This window comes from Vulpes lagopus, chromosome 6 (assembly GCF_018345385.1).
Source record: "Vulpes lagopus strain Blue_001 chromosome 6, ASM1834538v1, whole genome shotgun sequence".
NCBI lineage: Eukaryota > Metazoa > Chordata > Mammalia > Carnivora > Canidae > Vulpes > Vulpes lagopus.
The window spans coordinates 57,818,205-57,836,313 of NC_054829.1; the positions used below are offsets into that span (position 1 = coordinate 57,818,205).

General features: G+C 35.0%; 1 protein-coding gene across 9 annotated transcripts in view; it reads right to left on the reverse strand.

The window, feature by feature from the left end:
• MIPOL1 (mirror-image polydactyly 1) overlaps positions 1-18,109 on the reverse strand; it is a 320,655-nt gene that overhangs the window by 85,965 nt on the left and 216,581 nt on the right. For all 9 annotated transcript variants that reach the window (XM_041760079.1, XM_041760083.1, XM_041760075.1 and 6 more), the window contains one exon: positions 16,657-16,751. In XM_041760079.1, coding sequence (XP_041616013.1) covers positions 16,657-16,751 — 95 coding nt within the window. The remainder of the gene's footprint in view (positions 1-16,656; positions 16,752-18,109) is intronic.

The window sequence follows — 18,109 nt, forward strand, 5'->3', positions numbered from 1 at the left end:
TTTGTACAATGACCTGAATTGAGTTATTCAAGTATATTTTTGAAAATTTCTTAGGATTAGCTATACATACAATTATATTGACTGTGAATTAAGGCGGCTCTATTTGTTTCTAGTTTTCAATGATTATGACTTTCTGTAGGAAGTTGAATTGAAGTGGTAATTACAACATCCTTGCCTTGTTCCTAAATTTACATAGAAAGCATTAAATCTTTATTGTTAAATATGTAAACTGTAAATTTGTCCCCAGATGTTATCAGTGAGATTGAACAACTAAATGGATTTTGAATTTTACTACATGCTTTTTTTTTTTTGTAACTGAGAGGATTGTTTCTTCTTTTTTACGTTAACATGTTAAAACCAAACTTGCATTGCCACTTGGTCATAATGCAGTATTCTTTTTATATATTCTTGGATTAGATTTCCTAGTTTTACTTGAGGATTTTTTGAGTCTATGTTCCCTGAGGGATGTTTCCCTGTAGTTTTTGTTTCTTGTAATGCCTTTGCTTGGCTTTTATACAAACATAAAATTAACCCCATTAACTAAGTTAGGAAGCGTTCCTTCCTCCTCCATTTTCTGGGGAAACTGTGTTACAATTGTTATTGTTGTCCTTAAATGATTGACAAAATTTACATAAAGACACCTGCACCTGGAATTTCTTTGACTAATGTTTTAAATTGTGAATTCAATTTCTTTAATGGATATAGGGCTGTTGAGAGTTTCCATTTCTTTTTTGTCAGGTATGAGTTTATTTCTAGACTCTATTCTATTCCATTTATTTAGATGTCTATCCTTATGCTACTATCACATCATTATGATTAATGTAGCTTTGTAATAAGTTTGATATTAGGAAGTGAGTCTGCATACTTTCTTTTTCAAGATTGTTTTTGCTGTTCTGGGTCCCTTGCAATTCTATATGCAATTCCACAAAGAAGATAGCTAGGATACTGATAGGAATTATGCTGAATCTGTAACTTAATTTGGGAAGTCTTGCTATCTTTTTTTTTTTAAGATTTTTAAATTTATTTTTTCATGAGAGACACAGAGAGGCAGAGACATAGGCAGAGGGAAAAGGAGCCTCCCTGAGGGGAGCCTGATGTGGGACTCAATCCCAGGACCCTGGCATCATGACCTGAGCTGAAGCAGATGCTCAACCACTGAGCACCACCCAGGTGCTCCGAGCCTTGCCATCTTAGCAATACAGTCTTCTGATCTAGGACCATGGAATGTTTTTCTATTTATTTCGATTTTTAAATATTTCTTTTAACAATATTTTACAGCTTTCAAACTGTAAGCTTTGTGCTTATTTAAAAAAGTATTTTACTGGAGGATTCCTGGGTCGCTCAGCGGTTTAGCACTTGCCTTCAGCCCAGGGTGTGATCCTGGAGTCTTGGAATCAAGTCCCATGTCAGGCTCCCTGCATGGGGCCTGCTTCTCCCTCTGCCTGTGTCTCTGCCTCTCTCTCTCTCTCTCTCTCTCTCTCTCTCTCTCTGTGTCTCTCATGAATAAATAAATAAAATCTTTCAAAAAGAAAAGTATTTTACTCTTTTTGATGTTATTATAAATATTGTTTACCTGATTTCATTTTTGGATTGCTCACTGTAAATATAGTTAATTTTCACATATTGATTTTATATCCTGCAGTTTACCAAACTTACTTGTTCCAGCATTTTAGTGAGTTCATAGGATATCCTACATACATAATCATGTCTTCTGTGAATACACAGAGTTTTACTTTTTCTTTAACAATCTAGAAGCTGGGACCCCTGGGTGGTTCAGCGGTTTAGCACCTGCCTTTTGCCCAGGGCGTGATCCTGGAGTTCTGGGATCGAGTCCCACATTGGGCTCCCTGCATGGAGCCTGCTTCTCCCTCTGCCTGCATCTCTGCCTCTCTCTCTCTTTCTGTGTGTATATGTCTCTCATGAATAAATAAATAAAATCTTTAAAAAAAAACAAAAACAAAAACAAAACAAAAAAACAATCTAGAAGCCTATTTCATATTCTTGCCTAACTGCCCTTGCTACAATTTCTGGTACAATGTTAAATAGAAATGTTGAGAGTGGACATCCCTGTCTTGTTTGAGATCTCAGGAGCAACATATCCAGCCATTCATCATTAAGTATGATGTTACCTGTGGGTTTTTTATAGATGTTCTTTTCTATTTTGAGAATATTCCCTTCTACATTCCTAGACCTTTGAGTTTGTTTTGTTTGTTTGTTTTAAATAATGAAGGTTGTTGGGAGATTGTCAAACACTTCTTCCCCATCTACTGAGATGATCACATGGGTTTTTTATTCATATTACTTTGTTTATATGTAATTTTATATCAATATGTTTGTGTATACAATGGTTAACTTACATGTTAACTTGGCAGGGCCATGGTGCTCATGTATTTGTTTAAACATTATTCTAGCTATTTCTGTGAGGGTGCTTGTTGGATGAGATTAACATTTAAATTGGTGGACTGTGAATAAAGTAGATTATTTTCTATAATGTGGGTGGGCCCCACTCAATTACTTAAAGGCCTTAACAGAACAAGACTGACCTCCTCCAAACCAGAAAGAATTCTACCACCAGACTGCCTTTGGAACCAAACTGCAACACTGGCTCTTCCCTGAGTCTCCAGACTGCTGGTTAATCCAGAAGATTTTGGCCTTTCCAGACTCCATAATCACATGAGCTGATTCCTTCTACTAAATCTCCACCTCTGCCCCCCATATATCCTATATGGTTCTGTTTCTTTGCAGAACTCTAATTAATACAGATTTTGGTAGCAGAAAAGGAGTGCTGTGGTAACAAATACCTAAAAATGTGGAAGTAGCTTTGGAACTGGGGAGAAGGTAGAAGCTGAGAGAATCTTGAGGTGCATATTAGAAAAAACTTACATTGCCTTGAAGAGATGACTGGTAGAAATGTGGATGTTAAAGGTAATTCTGGTGAGAAAGCAGACAGAAATGAAGATGTCTTTGGAAACTGGAGGAAAGGTGACCTTGTTTTAAAGTGCTAAACAACTTGGATGCATTATGTTCTAGTGTTTTGTGGAAAGTAGAAATTATAAGTGATCAATTTCATATACTTATGGAAGAGATTTCTAATAAACAAAATACTAAAGGTGTGTGTGGTCTGGTTTCTCCTTGTTCCTTATAGTAAAATGTGAGAAGAGAAAAATAAATTAAAGGAATTGTCAAGCAAAAAGGAACTGGAACCTGAAGACTTGGAAAATTCTCAGCTTATCCATATTGCAAAAACTGATAAAGTGTGTTCTAACAAGAACACTAAGAGGGGACAGCAGCTCCATAAAGAGATTATGGGTATGACCCATGGATCTAATCAGCCATCCCTACAGAAGCTAGGAATAGACCTGGGGTTGTACTAGGAGAAACACCGCCAGCTCAGACTAATAGGGACAGAGACAAGACAAAAATGAAGGAAGTCTGTTGACTTCTGGGATCTACAGGATGATACAACAGAGATATTTATCCTGCTGCATGTATGTGCCATCTTTCAAAAAAGAGAAGAATGACCCTGAAGGTGGTTCAGGGATCTACAGGGTGGTTACTCTCAGCACAGGCCCAAAGAGCTAGGTTCTTTCCTTCTTGGTTTCAGGGGGCCACACTGCCACTGCTGCTGCCCAGGGCCAATGGGTGACTGCTAGCTTCGTGGGTCTGGAAGGTGAGGCTGCCCAGAGGTGGGCCCAGGGGACAGAGCACTGAGTCTATGAGGGTTAAAATCTTAAGATTCTTCCCTGATGGTTTAACACTTGACTGGGAACTGTGACCCTTTTCTTATTTCTGATTTCTCCCTTTTGGAATGGAAATGTCTATCCCATGCTTGTCCCAGCACTGTATTTTGGAAGCAGATAACTTGTCTGGTTTCACAGTGGGAGGGGAATTCTGCCTCAGAATGAATCATACCTCAAGTTTTACGCACATTTGATTTAGATGAGATTTGGAGCAGATGCAATAGCAGGTTAAGACTTAGATGAGATTTGGAGCAGATGCAATAGCGGGTTAAGACTTTTGGGCCGTTGACTTTGTGGTGAATGTATTTTACATAGGAGGAGGACATTAATTTTGGAGTGTTCTAGACTAAACTGTGTCTCCCTAACCCAATTCACACATTGAAGCCCTAACTCCTAATACCTCAGAATGTGACTGTTTTGGATATAGGATATTTAATGAAGTAATTAAGTTAAGCTGAGGACATCAGAGCCCATCAGGATGGGCCCTAATCCAACTGACTGGTGACTTTATAAGGAGAGATTAGGACACATGGAGGGAGACATCAGGGATGTGTACACACAGAGGAAAGGCCACGTGGGAACACAGAAAGAAGGTAGCCATCTCCAAGTCAAGGGACAAAGACCTCAGGAGAAAGTGAACACCTTGCTGACACCTTGATCTTGAACTTTCAATCTCCAAAACTGAGAAAATAAATTTCTGTTGTTTAAGCTACATGGTCTAAGGTATTTTTTAATGGCAGCCCTAGCAAACAAATAAAGTGTATTCCATTTCTTGATTTTCAGATGTTAAGTTAACTTTAATTTACATTCTTGGGATAAATCCTGCATGGTCATGGTAAATAATTCTTTTTATATGTTGCTAGGTTAAGTTTGCTAGTGTTTTTGTTTTTTTTTTTTTTTTAAGAATAAATGTAACATAAAATATACTATTAGTGACATTTGGTGTATTCATGATATTATACAACTATCATCAATATTTAGTTCCAGAACATTTGCATCATCCACAAAGGATACCCTGTGTCTGTTAAGTAGTCATTCCCCATTCCTCACCACCATAATTTGCTTTTTTATGAATTTGCTGATCTTGGATAGTTCACATAAAAGAAATCATGCAAAATGCACTTTTGTCTCAGGCTTCTTTCATTTAGCATATTCATCTTCATTGTAGCATATACCAGCATATGTCCTTCTTTTTTACCGTTGAGTATTATTCCGTTGTATGGATACATCACATTCTGTTTATCTAAACATTAGCTGATGGACATTTTGGTTGTTTCCGCTTTTTTGGCTATTGTGAACAATTCTGGTATGAACATCAGTTTACAAGTTTTCGTTTGAATACCTGCTTTGAATGGAATGGAATTGAATTGCTAGGTAATATGCTAATGTCCAAGGCTCTGTATCTGTAGGGAATACAGAATCAAACTTTAATGCATGCTAGCATTCAAATCCCTGCAACCTTCTCTCAATTCGATAATGTGACATATATATACTCTTTACATTTTCACTTTTGCTTATTCTGTTCTTCCAGACTAGGATGCTCTTCCTCCTCTCTTTCTGTCAGTTCTATTTGCTCATACTTCAATTCCCAAGCATTCCTCAAAAAGGTTGCCTATTTCAGTCTGTATAAATATCTCCCTTCTGTGATTTTCTACAGCAATGGCAAGTAATATTATTTAACAGTATATAATTTTTAATGCTCATTTTGAGTAGATTCTTTTCTTTTTACTGAATTATAATTTTTTTTGAGGATTAGCAACTGTGTCTTATTCTTTGTTACTTTATTCTCCATAGGAGACTGCACAATCCTTAGTATACAGTAGGCTCTTGATAAATCAATATGAAATTGAAAATGGCTATTTGGTTAATGATTACTTTTAATATGGTTAATGTTACTTTAGTGACTGTGCTAGAGCAATGATAAAACAATACAATACTACAATGTGCAAATAAAAATAAATGATTGTGTGGATAAAATTACTTTCACACACAGTATTTACCTTCTGTAGTCTGACATATGATACAATACTAGAGCTTAAAGGTTCTAAAAAAAATCCAGCAGTAGTCTATTTATAAATCCAGACACTGACTGCGGTTGTAATTTGTGTAGTTTGGTTGAACACAGACAAAGACTGTTAAACTCCAAAGCAGGTCAGATTCTTTTACCGCATTAACATGTCTTTAACGTGGTCTCAGAGGGGTGTTTAATGTGACAAACATATCAAACATATCCCAATCACAAAAATAATGCTGAAGTACCAGTTTAGGATCAGCAGTATTTATGAGAGAGGCAGAGCTAGGGGAAGCTGTCCAGTAGATAAGTAAAAGGACCAAGTATTAGATGGGTTAGGCAATATTTAACTTCTGTTTCTAGTCGTGATGTGACCTAGCTCTGTGCCTCAGTTTCTTCATCTGCAAAAAAGGATAATACCTCACAAGGATGTTGAAGGGATTAAAGAAGATAATGTATGTACAAAACTCCAAGATAAAAGATGGAATTAGAAAAATAGTTTTAAGATTACACCTTTATTTTTTTCTGGGCTAGATTTTTAATAGAAAAGATTGGAGAAATGGTATATTTTGAATGTGACCTCTATAAAAATATTTTTAATAAGGAAGAATAAAAATGAGCAATCATTAGTTTTCTAATTCCCAACAGATTTCTGACCATTAAAATGCTCCTGCATGAAGAAACAACTCCCGAAAATAAACTGTTCATAAAAAGAAAGCCAAATCTAAGTTCAAGCACATCATTTTGCCTAAATATTTAAAGTTTTTTAAAAATATTTTATTTATTTATTTGACAGAGAGGAGAGAGTAAGAGCACAAGCAGGGGGGAGGGGCTGTGGGAGAGGGAGAAGCAGGCTCCCCCCACAAAGCAGGGATCCCAGCCCCACACTGGGTTAGGCAGATGCTTAACCCACTGAGCCACCCAGGTGGCCCTTGACTAAATATTTTTTTAAAGTATCCTACAGCAAGAAAAAAACAAGACCTCTAATTTCAGTGAAAACTTGTTCCTAAAGAAAAATCAAACAATTTCATATTGGAGTCACGATATTGTATTTTGAGTATAAAATATAAATAAATAAATAAATAAATAAATAAATAAATAAATAAATAAATAAAAATAAATTGAAATGTATTAACAGAATCTCAAAGAAAAGTGAATGACAACTCAATATAAACTCAGCACAGGGATTACAATAACAATGGTTCACATCTATTAAATACCTAAGCGTGTACCCAGCAACTGTACAAAGAATTTGGCATGCATTATTTCATTTGAGTTTTCCCCAAAATAATATGAGGCAGGTAATATTACAATTCCAATTTTACAGGTCAGGAAATCGAGGCTCAGACAGAGTAATTACCTGTGAAAGCTCATTTAGTCAGAATCTATACCATCTGTCTTACTGTAATGTCAGCTCTGAATTAAAACATTGTATTGAGGATCTCTGGGTGCCTCAGTGGTTGAGCTTCTGCCTTCAGCTCAGGTAGTGATCCCGGGGTCCTGGGTTGGAGTCTCACATCAGGCTTCCCTGCAGGGAGCTTGCTTCTCCCTCTGCCTATGTCTCTGCCCTCTCTGTGTTTCTCATGAATAAATGAATAAAATCTTAAAAAAAAACCCAATACTGTATTGTATCAAAAAAATTAAAATAAACAATTTACAAATAAAACAATAAACAAAGATCCAATTAAATCAGATTTATAAATAAATGAAGTTTTCTTCATATGAGTTATAATTCAAGTCTATTTGTCACCTTTTCATCATGTTACTAATTATAAACCAAAAAGAAGTAACTATTAAAAATCATGTCAGGACCCAAAAGAATAATAGTGATTCCTTGACTTTACTTCAGTTTTTAGGTAATAGAGTAGGGAAACTAGATAAATGTTATTTCAATTCTGAATGACCTACAAAAATTTTAAAAAGTAAAATCAAAATCTCAATTTTCACATTTTTTCATATAATTGAGGTTTCAGAAAATTTTCATTTGTTTTTAGAACACCTGACCTAGCTTGATATAACCAAACTTTCCATGGATTAATGTACATTAAAATATTTATCAGATCAATAAAGTCTAATAAAGCTAAACTAAAAGAGAAATCCCTAGGCTTTTGAAATTCTTGATTGTTTCATGGAATAACTGAATATTGTTAATTTGTGATCTAATCAGAAGCAGTTATTTGGGAAGTGACTGGAAGTATACTAATAGAATACTGATAGCCATAAAATAAAACCTGTATAAGCCCAAAGGAAACAGGATATAGTGCAAAACATTTAAAACTTAGTAACTATGCAGAATGGTAAACTATAATAATAAACTCAGACATTTCATAAATATTTAGGGTTTGGAATTATAAAAAGAACTAAATATTTGTATATATACCTGAGTTCATAAAACAATTTTTCGTTTGGAATTACAGGGAAAACATTCAAGTTAGCCTATTTTGACCTTTGCGAACTTTTGGAATACCAGTTTAAGCTTGAGAGAACAACTACTTCATGCTTTAAAGAGTGAAAACTCTAGCTACTTTGTATGTAATTGAGAATGGGATATTTACACATTTAAATGCCCAACTGCAGGTAAACATTTGTCCTTTTGGGAGAGGCTTAGGTGGAAGGGACCCATGGCAAAATGACAATGTTAAGTCCCGGATATCTGCGTGTATTGCCAGTGCCACATAGTCTTAAAAATACTGTTGGATCATCATCATCCTCAGTCAATATTTACTAAGCTTTTTATGACAGCAGTGGCATTAGAAATCAAGAGTTGCTCAAAGATCTTAGTTTATTATATCTTGTTCTATATACTAACATCATTATTTATTGTTTTCATAGTCCAATCATTTGAAGGCTTTAAGCAAAAGAAAGACCTCCCCTGAGGAAGCAGGAATTCTGCATCTTTGGACTCATCACAGCAACATCAACCTGGTTCTCAGCCAGCTGGTTTACCTTGCATATTTTAGACTGGCCACGTTCTACAAATGCATGTGGATTCCTTAAAATAAATCTTTCTCTATGTATGTATACAGTTTCTTGGTTCTCCAGTTTCTCTGGAGAACCCTGACTAATATATACTCCATGATATAATTTTATGGGTCCCATGTTAGTAGATCTTCCAGTTTTTATTGTGACAATCAACTTAATATTTTTAAGTAATGTGTTGATTAAACAAAACATCCATAGGAAAGATTCAAAAGTACTTTTTTCATTATAAGAAACAATACTGGAATGAACATGACAGATGATAATAATATTGTTTCTTGAGTTTTTAATTCTAAAGTTTTAAAGAAAGTAAAATTCAAACAAATTTTTTTCAAGATTTTATTTATTTGAGAATGAGTGAGAGTGAGCAAGAGAGAGCATGAGCAGGGGGAGGGGCAGGGGAAGAGGGGAAGAGGGAGAAGCAGGCTCTCCACTGAGCAGGGAGCCTGATGTAAGGCTGGATCCCGGGACTCTGGGATCATGACCTGAGCCAAAGGCAGACAGTTAACAGACTGAGCCACCCAGGTGCCCCTTAACAAATATTTCTAGTAACAGCTTTCAAATTTGAACACTGTTGGCCTGGAAAAAAATAAACTTTGTGGGCAGACGACATACTTTATTATATGAAGACTCCGTTTTGTCCCACATCCTTGCAAATGACTAATCAAGATGTTGGACTAGGTCTATACTATTTCCAATCATTTTACTCATCAGCAAGTTCGTACTGTATGCACTGTATACACTACTACTCCAAAGAAACTTTTCCTCTGAAGAAACTTTCAATCTTGTATTAAATTTCATTGTTTATTAATTTGTTTGGCAAATATTTACTGATGGCCTGGTGTATATAAAGAATAGAAGCCCTGGTAGAGGAATTAAGAGAAATAGTCATACAACTATTTCATAGGTAAACATGAGGTATGGATTGTGAGAGCACCATGGTGAAAGAACTATGGTAGACAATTTTTTGGTAGACTCAGATAATTTCTGATTGAGAAGATAAGAAGAAGACTAATGGGAGTAGCTGGTATTTAAATTGTGTTCTGGAGGCTCAATAAGAATGTGACAGGCTGAGATGGAGTGTTCCAAGAGGAATAGGTGACATTTGGGAAAGCACTGGAGTGGGAAATTGTGGGGTGTGTCCAGGAAATAGTGAACAGTTCATTTTGGGAGTACAAGTAACAGTCAATTCAGTACAACAAATATTTACTGGGTTCCTACTATGTGTGAGGCACTTTACTGGCACTGGTGATGCTGATATCAATGAAAAAAGATGAAATAGTAATTCAAGCATAGACATAATTCAGAAAGAACAAGGCTTCATGAATGTTCAGCTAAAGAGTTTGGAATTTATTGTATAGCTAATGTGTTATTATTAAGTAGTGTCAATGGCTGAGTGAGAAGTTGAAAATAATGAATCAGCAATCTTAACAGGAATAAGGAATGGAGACAAGTAGATGAAGTAGGAAGAAAAGTCTGGCTCTGAGATTATCCAAGCCTTATCTAAGGCAGGAACTGTGTGAAATAAGATGGCAAAAGTAATAGACACTGCAAGGAAAAGTGTAGCAAAATTTGACCACTGCATACATTTGTGAAAAGGGACAAATGAAGGATCACCTCAGTGTGAGGCAATTGGCACCTGTGGAACTACAGTAATGGTGATTCTGGACCAAGAGCAGGGGAAATACTACTTTTTTATCTAACAACATATAAGATTAAGTTTTTCTCAAGCTAACAGTAATAATATTCATAGATGCCAAACACCAGTTGAAAGTCCCACTTTAACTCTGGACCTTTTTGCTAATCCACAATGATTAAATGACAAAGTATTTTGTTAAATGCTCTTAAAAGAGGAGGAAGGGTCATTTGATTGAAAAACAAAAAACAGTAGAACTATACGGATGAGTTTTAGTTTTGCTTTTTAACTTATTGTTAGAATAACGCCCAGCAAATAGTGAAAACTGACAATGCAAAAAATATCCTTCTGGGCACAAAGTCATAGAAGCACAAAATATTCAGTAGAAAGAGCCTTTTACTAATTTAATAGTTGCCTTACATCTAAAAAAGCAAAAATTTTAAAGGAGTTTTATCAATAATACTGCTAATTTATTTCCTTTGCACAGTGCTTTACGGGTTTTAAAAAACATCCAGACATATTATCTCATTGATTTTCACAATAAGTAGGTCAGGTATCTCTGTATACAGGTGAAGTAATTGACATTCAGAAGTAACTTCTTAAATGTCACATTCTATAATTTGAGAGGAGGAAGGTAAGAATCTTTAATAACTATATTCCAAATCACTGGACATACAGAAAATGCAAACCTTAAGGGTTTTTGTTTTTCAAACTTCATTTTAATTTTCTTTTTGTTTTTGCATTCCAGAGCCACTAACAAATATATATGGTGGTTTGAATAGTAAAGGTGAAGCCAGTTATGCGTTAAAAAGACCTTGAAAATAGGTGCAACTTAATAGTATAAGAAGATAGTTCTCTTAATAATTTTTTTTAAGATTTTATTTTTTAAGTAATCTCTACATCCAACATGGGGATTGAACTCCAAACCCCAAGATCAAGAGTTGCATGCTCTATTGACTAAGCCAGTCAGGTGCCACAACAGTTCTTGATACTAAACATCACTAAACAAAAATTTAATCTACCTCATGTGAAAGGGTGACAAATTTCACAAAATGTTAGAACCAACTACAAAAAGCCCCTAGTGTCAAAGTTAAAGAAACTGAAAGCTTGGAGCTTGCCTATGCTAAAAAAAAAAAAAAAAAAAAAAAAAAAAAAAAAAATCTGGTTAATGGCAAAAATGAAGAATTAGGATCTTCTTTTGTTCTTTTTATGACTGCTTTAGCAGTATGGTACCGTAACACAGTTTAATGGATAGTTTTTTTTTTTTCCAAAGATTTTACTCATTTATTTATGAGACACACACACACACACACAGAGAGAGAGAGAGAGAGAGAGGCAGAGACATAGCCAGAGGGAGAAGCAGGCTTCCTGCAAGGAACCCAATGGAGAGACTTGATCCCAGACCCCAAGATCATGCCCTGAGCCCAAAGCAGAGACTCAACAGCTGAGTCACACAGGTGTCCCTTGGATAGTTAATTCTTACTGAAAATACATATGTGGCAAAATTGTTCATGTCATTGGGCAGTCCAATTAGCACAACTGATTAGAATACTGAATGAATGAAGTCAGGATAAATGACTTCTTGATGAGGGATTGCACTGAGAAAAACGTTGCTCCCTGGCTAGAGCTTGCATGCCATAGTCACTGCTGACTGTCTTATCAATGCATAGTTCTAACTGAGAGAACATAATGGTTTAAGGATAACCTATCACTACCACTAAAAAAACAAAACAAAACAAAATACCAGATCTTAGTGACAGTCATGCTTTTGATTGCTAAGGATGGCATATACACAGACAAAAACTGTAAGAAGCAAAAGACTCATATTAAATAAAATTTAGAAAAATAATGTAGAAAAAATTAAGAATTTCACTCTCTTTTTCAATATATATTACATGGGCTCTATATTATGGCCTTTACAACTTTGAAAGGTATATTATAAACCATGGTAAGTAGGGCTTATGTTTTAGTCCAGTTTTCACTATGTCAAACATGTAAGTATTCTACTGAATTATTTCTATGATTAAGAAAATACCAGTACAATCATAGGAGACATACTACCTTAAAATATGAAGCATTCAATAATTTTGTTCTAAAATGTGAAATTTACCAGGTTCTATAAGGCATCACAACTTCCCACATGCAATCATACAAAATATAATACAAACTTAAAACTGCTGTTACTATAAATATTAAGTCCTGGTTTACTGGTATCAAACAACAGGATCTTATTCTTATCCACACACTTGAATTTACACTTTTTTTAAGCAAAAGGAAATATACGGAAGTACTATAAAATCAGCAAACACTGAAACTTGGGCATTCTCTCGATTAGAAACTTTGTTATTATTATGCCTCCTGAACTTAGGAATGCAGCACTACAGGTTTACAATAACAGGAAAAAAGTCATTACTAAATATAAATCTAACCCTTACAAACCTGATGAAGCTGTTTAGATTGAAACTAATGAAGCTGTTGCAAATGAATTTAGCATTTAGCACAGCGATGAGGAGGTATTAATACTTTCCTAATAACACTTTTGTAATAAGGTAAATTTATTTTAAATCTTCCTATTGCTATTCCTGTCTTTGTTATGCCTTCTGCTTTAATGTGAAAGAGCTGTCAGTTATAATGGTTTAGTATCCCTACGCAACCACCTCATTGCTCCTGTCCCTAACTCTGCCAAAGGAAATGAAAGGCCAACATTTCTCTTCTTTGGACTTAAAATCTTCTAAAACTCAAAGGAAACAAAACAGAGAAACTCAGAAATATATATTTCTGTTTTCCTTATTTCCATAAATGGGTATGGAATGATTATATTAAGAGTAGCTCTTAGTGCACATAGCCCTGCAAAGGAAAACTATTCTTAGAAAAAAATTTAAAGGGAAGAAGGTCATTATCACTAACTGGCAGAACTATAGGCAAGGTAGAATGAAAGTTATCAGCATATTTTAATCTGCCATAAAACTAATAACCGATCATACATCTCCCTGGCTTTGGCCGTTGGAAAGCTGAGAGCCAGATTTATTCTTGAAGTTTATTTATTCTTTTGTTGTTTCATGGTATATACATACAAGCTGTATACTGACCTGTTCCTGACTGACCATCTATTCAAGTGAGTAAGAAACACTGTTTACTTTCATTTGAATCAATTAAATCAGAATGTGAGCTCCCATGAAATTTCAGCTTTGTTCTTTTTGTAATTGCCTCTCCCTTCCCAGAGTTTTATATCCCAGGGATTTTATCCCTATGCTCTTTTAAATAAATTTCTGTATATATCCTTACAGAATATTCTTTGTACATTTAAAAAAATTGTGGTAAGACAATATAAAACTTACCATTTTAACCATTTTTAAGTGTACAATTCAGTGGCGTGAAGCACACTCACAATGTTGTGTGACCATTAGCACATCCATTTTCAGAACTTTTTCACCATCCCAATCAGAAACTCTGTATCTATTAAACCAGTACTCCCCATCCTCTCCCTCCCCAGCCCCACGCCCTTTCCCTCAGCCAGTGGTAACTCTCTATTCTCCTTTCTATCTCTATGAACTTGCCTATTCTAGATACCTCATAGAAATGGAATCATACAATATTTACCTTTTCTCTCTGGCTTATTCCACCTTAGCATAATGCATTCGTGTTGTACCATGTATCAGAACTTCATTTCTTTTCAGGGCTAAGTAATATTCCATTATATGTATATAACACGTCTTGTTTATTCATTAATCTGTTGATGGGCACTTGGCTCATTCTGTTTTCACCTTTTAGCTAATTTGAAGAATACAGTACGGACATTGTTGTGCAAGTATCTGTTCAATTCTTTTAGGGTATATACCTACCTGTGGAATCGCTGGATCATGTGGGGGAATTCAATGTCTAACTTTTTAAGCAACTGCCAAACTGTTTTCAAAAGCAGACGCATCATTTTATATCTCCGTTAACAATGCATGAAAGTTCTCTGTACCTTTTTTGTTTTGATAGAAATGTGGATGCAACTTTCCTCATAGGCACCACACATTCCCTCGTGTAACACATACCATACAGGTTTCTTCCTTTAATACATAGATAGCTGTTTATTTCAACATGTAGCTTTATCTATTTTTAGGTCATTTTCCATTACAGCATTTATAGTGAGTACCCACAACACAGGCCAATATTTTCAGAGACAATAGCCAAATGGGTATTCAGTACATTAGTTTCATAAATCGTTTACCTCTTCATATCTAGTGACTCTTCCCTCCTCTCAATTTCACCTACTTCTAAGGCAATGCTTTTAATATTGTCAGTGCTCAGACTGAGTGCTTCACCTCTGAAATCTTAAATAGCAACATTCCACTTTCTGCCTACAACCTCTGATCCTTTTAGCTCTTGAATTTCTTATTCCCACTACCTTTGCTTTTGATTTCAAGATTCTGGATTTCTTGATTCCTCCTTTTTCTCCTGGTACACAGGTTCTTTCCGTTTTATTTCCTGCTATATTTAGCTTACACTATCATTCATCATTTCAACAACTTTTTGCTAGTTCAACCACTCTCCTCATCATATTAGTCCCACAAATTTGTAATCCTGAATCACTTCAATCCTTTGCCTTCTGTGCTATAAGACAGCTGAATGTGTTAAGTTATGCAACTGTACAAACCAGAACTCATACTAATCTATCCCATTTATTTGCAGCTAGCTCTTCAGAATTGCTTGGCTCGTTCTTGCCCTTCTTTACTTCTCTTTCCAATCCCCTTTGGTAGCTACTCTGGTATTCCTTTCAAAGCCTTCTGCTGTCTGTATTTTAGAAGCCCATGTTGAACCTCACACTTTACAGGAAAAAAAAAAAAAGAAACTATTAATTGTGAACTGAAATGAAACTATTAATTGTGAACGGAAATTTATTCCTATTCCACACCTATTCTGTCCTTCAGTCAGTCCTATCTGTGAACATAAGCTGACCAGCTTCCTGTTCAAGGCAAACACTTCTGCAGATTCTAAATTCGATCTTGTCCTATTTTTTTAGGAATCCTGTTCCATCTGTACCAATTCTCCCTATTGGCTCTTTCCAGTTAATCACAAGCACACTCAAATACATATCTGCCATTTTCCAAAAATGAAGAAGTCCTTACCCTATCTTCCTTTCTTGTCAACTGTCATTAATGTCTTTCTTATTCAAGTTTCCTCAAGGAACCACTCTATTGTCTAGATTACTATGCTTCTTTACCTCTAATCATTCTTCCATTCACAGAAAACTGTCTTCTGTATCTGATGTTTCATTAAAACTACTTCTGTGGAGGATAGTCATGACCAGCAATATATCATGACATAATCCTTTCATAACTATTTCAGTAAAACTGATTTTGAGTTAATTGCATTTTATGTATTTAACATTATTCTAAGAGGGGGTAAAATTAAAAGAAAATCTTTCAGTAACCCACAGGCCAAGTTAGTGAATTCTTACACTTCGGAACTGGAGGGTATTACGCTGAGTGAAATAGAACTGGAGGGTATTATGCTGAGTGAAGTAAGTCAATCGGAGAAGGACAAACATTGTATGGTCTCATTCATTTGGGGAATATAAATAATAGTGAAAGGGAATAGAGGGGAAGGGAGAAGAAATGGGTAGGAAATATCAAAAAGGGAGACAGAACATGGAAGACTCTTAACTCTGGGAAACGAACTAGGGGTGGTGGAAGGGGAGGAGGGCGGGGGGTAGGGGTGACTAGGTGACGGGCACTGAGGGGGGCACTTGACGGGATGAGCACTGGGTGTTATTCTGTATGTTGGCAAATTGAACACCCATAAAAAGTAAATTTATTATTAAAAAAAAAAAAGAAAAATACCAGTGTGACCTACTGAATTAATTTCACAACTACTCTTGGAGCATAAATTAAATAAGTGTTAAAAATCCTTCAGTGGCATTCCTTTAGAAACTTCTCATATTTATAATTGGCAAAAGGCTATTATTATTATTATTCATGTACTGTTTTAAAAATATGTATCATTTCAGAGATGGTATTTAGATGAGCAAATAGTTCAATAGACAGCTAAACTCTATTCAGACAACTTGTTTATGGTTATATTTTATAATTCTGATGGGAATATAAACTTAAATTTTACCAAATGCAGGAAGGAAAAAAGAAGGTAGAATAAAGAATATTTTATCCCTGAATCATTTTAAAATTATAAAAATGTTTTAACTTAATGTTTAATTTCACTGAGGTATTTCTTCATTCACTAAAATCAGGTAGAAACATTTCCCAAACCAACAGATTTATTTATGCCCAGGTTAAGAAGAATTTTACCTGTAGTAAACTCGAAGTGTTTGGATTTCTTCTTCTAGTTTTTTGTACTGTTGAATTGCAGTCTCTCTGGCTTGTTGCATAGCCAACAACTTTGCCTGCAAGTAATTAATATTTTAAGAAATTAATATCAGTATTGGTATGTTAGAATACAGTATTGTAGTATAAATAGGAGCCTTAAATTTGTGTCAGTATTATTTAATAGAGTCTCATAATTTCCCACAAAATAATCAAATTATATTAATAACAGACATATTGAAAACAAGAACATATTAAATGTACCAAGTTTGCTCATTACTAAACTTCAGCCTTATTCATCTGTATCATCAGATATATGCTCTTCTGCAATGTTTAACTTTATACACAGAATTCAGAATGTGGAACATGGGTTCAGAGCAATATCTAGAGTAGAGATAAGCACAATGGGTGTTTCACATACAAACTTAATGTGGCTCCACTGCCTGATCACACCAGATTTTCTTTTAACTTTATTAATGGTAAAACCCAGAAAATTCTAAATATGTTGTTAAGCTATCCTTGATATTTAATGTGAAAAAAATACACAAGAGTATAACCTGATTCTTAGAGATAAGACTTAACCTTTTCGATTCCTTTTCTGCAGGAAAAAAAAATCTCTAGAGAGAGTATGGCAATAGTCTTGAATGTTAGAGGTTCTTTTATTCAAAGGATGTTATTGTTCCTCTCTACCTATAATATTCAAATTTTAAAGGGTTTGCAATCATTTTTTTTGTTAGGGGTTCATATTCATAATTTTAGAAAAACTGCCAACCTCCAACCATCTTTTGCACTGGGTTTCAGGTGGAGCCAAAAAAAGTTTTCAACGTAACTTTTAAAAATGGTACTGGTGAATCAGATTTCAGTTTTATTTATTCAAAATTTAATTACATGGAACGATGGACTTTCACTTTAAGTGGTCTTTGATAGGTAACACAGAGCAAATTGTTATCAGACACCTCACAAACAACATTAATGGCAATAATTAATAAGTAATTCAGTTTGGAGGCAGAAGTTGACTAATTTTGCTGAACTCATATGATTTCACTGGGATTATTTTCTTGCATAAGAATAAAGTCATAAGACAAACTGAAATCCTGACCACAAGAAAATTAATTAGTGTAATGTAAGTGAACACTTTCCTACTTTAATAATGGAGAATGATGAAAACAATGCAGCAATTCAGGTCTTTCTATAACTTTAGGAACTAAAGTAAATAATTTGTTTTCTATCTGGTCTGGGAAACAGGACAAAGAATTACTTCTTCATTCTTTTTTTTTTTCATTCTTTTTTTTAAAAAATTTTATTTATTTATTCATGAGAAACATAGAGAGAGGCAGAGACATAGGCAGAGGGAGGAGCAGGCTCCATGTGGGTATCCTGATGTGGGACTTGATCCCAGAACCCCAGGATCATGCCCTGAGCCAAAGGCAGACGCTCA